Consider the following 1197-nt stretch of genomic DNA (forward strand, 5'->3'; position numbering starts at 1 on the left):
GCATTGAGTATTTTTATATCAACACCATATGTTAAAGAATAAGATATACAGGAAAGTTTATAACAGTAATAAATTACACAATTTAAACATTATACCTCCATTAGCATGAACATATTTGGAAGATTACCAATATGGAATTGGTAGCCTAAAGCCTTTTTTTTTAATGTTATTTTATTATTTTTTGTTTTATTTTTACATCTTCACAGATTGTGTAGTCAACTAATATGGAAGCAGATTTATTTAAAAGCTGTTTTGTTCTGTGAAAATACATAAAAATTTTTTTCTATGTTTTGAATTTTCTTAGAAAAAAATCCCATCTTGATGCAAATGAAGTCAAGTGTGCTTTAGTCAGTATGAATCCTGGATTTAAAGACGGTGGCCACCAAAAAAAAAGGAAAAAAAAAAGATGCACTGCCTCGACAATGATTTTCAGTTGAAATTACGGTACTTCCGACAATAGCTGTGCACGTCATTCAGAGCGGACAATGAAGAGAAAATGATGTCATAAGCTCAAATAGCATTCTATATTCCAGTTATGCTCCTTCCATTCACTGAAAGTAGCTGGACTCGAAAAGAGAATTAAAAGAAGGTAATGTCCCCATGATACTGTAAGTGGATGCTCCCTCAACCTATTCAGCCAGGACAAGCACGATTAAAACCACTGTGTAAGGCACTCGAAAGGTTCTTATCGATCAAGAGAGATCAGTCATACTGACATTCATTCCCATGCTAGGCCTCACATAAGGTACAGCATGCACTGCTTTTGGAAAGTCTGGAGTCATCACTCGACCGTTTTCTCCAGTGCTTCCTGTAATTGACAGCCTTGCTTTACTTCTCATGGCATCCGTGAAGGTCATCTAGAAGAGAGAGAAACACTCAGGTCAATGCATGCCTTCACAACCTGTTGACTCTTCATTATAGGTAGAAAAATATATATCCACACACATACTTATGACAAGCCGATGGGATGCAAAAAAAGCAGGAAGCAAATGCTAATGTAGAGTTTGTTGTGAGGTCAGGGCATACAAATACACAAATGATATCAAAAGTTTATACGTGAAATTAAAGGCAAGTCCACACTGAACAAAGTGACAAAAAATAAAATAATAATAGGAAAAAAAAACTAATGAAAAAATTATCTCTAAGTTTACAGTTATAAAATTAAAACACCAATACATACGATCATCTGGCAGACTT

At 34.6% G+C, this 1197-nt stretch overlaps 1 protein-coding gene across 5 annotated transcripts in view; it reads right to left on the reverse strand.

Annotated features, from left to right (window-relative positions):
• Window positions 1-374: 374 nt before the first annotated feature.
• The window catches only part of gria2b (glutamate receptor, ionotropic, AMPA 2b), a 37282-nt gene continuing 36459 nt past the window's right edge, over window positions 375-1197 (reverse strand). For 3 of the 5 annotated variants that reach the window (XM_018746294.2, XM_029251893.1, XM_029251895.1), the window contains exon 16: window positions 375-857. In XM_018746294.2, the coding sequence (XP_018601810.1) occupies window positions 693-857 (165 nt within the window). In that variant the 3' untranslated portion in view covers window positions 375-692. The remainder of the gene's footprint in view (window positions 858-1197) is intronic. The other 2 variants (XM_029251894.1, XM_018746291.2) reach the window with 1 other exon arrangement.

Source organism: Scleropages formosus, chromosome 5, assembly GCF_900964775.1.
Source record: "Scleropages formosus chromosome 5, fSclFor1.1, whole genome shotgun sequence".
In the NCBI taxonomy this organism is placed as follows: domain Eukaryota; kingdom Metazoa; phylum Chordata; class Actinopteri; order Osteoglossiformes; family Osteoglossidae; genus Scleropages; species Scleropages formosus.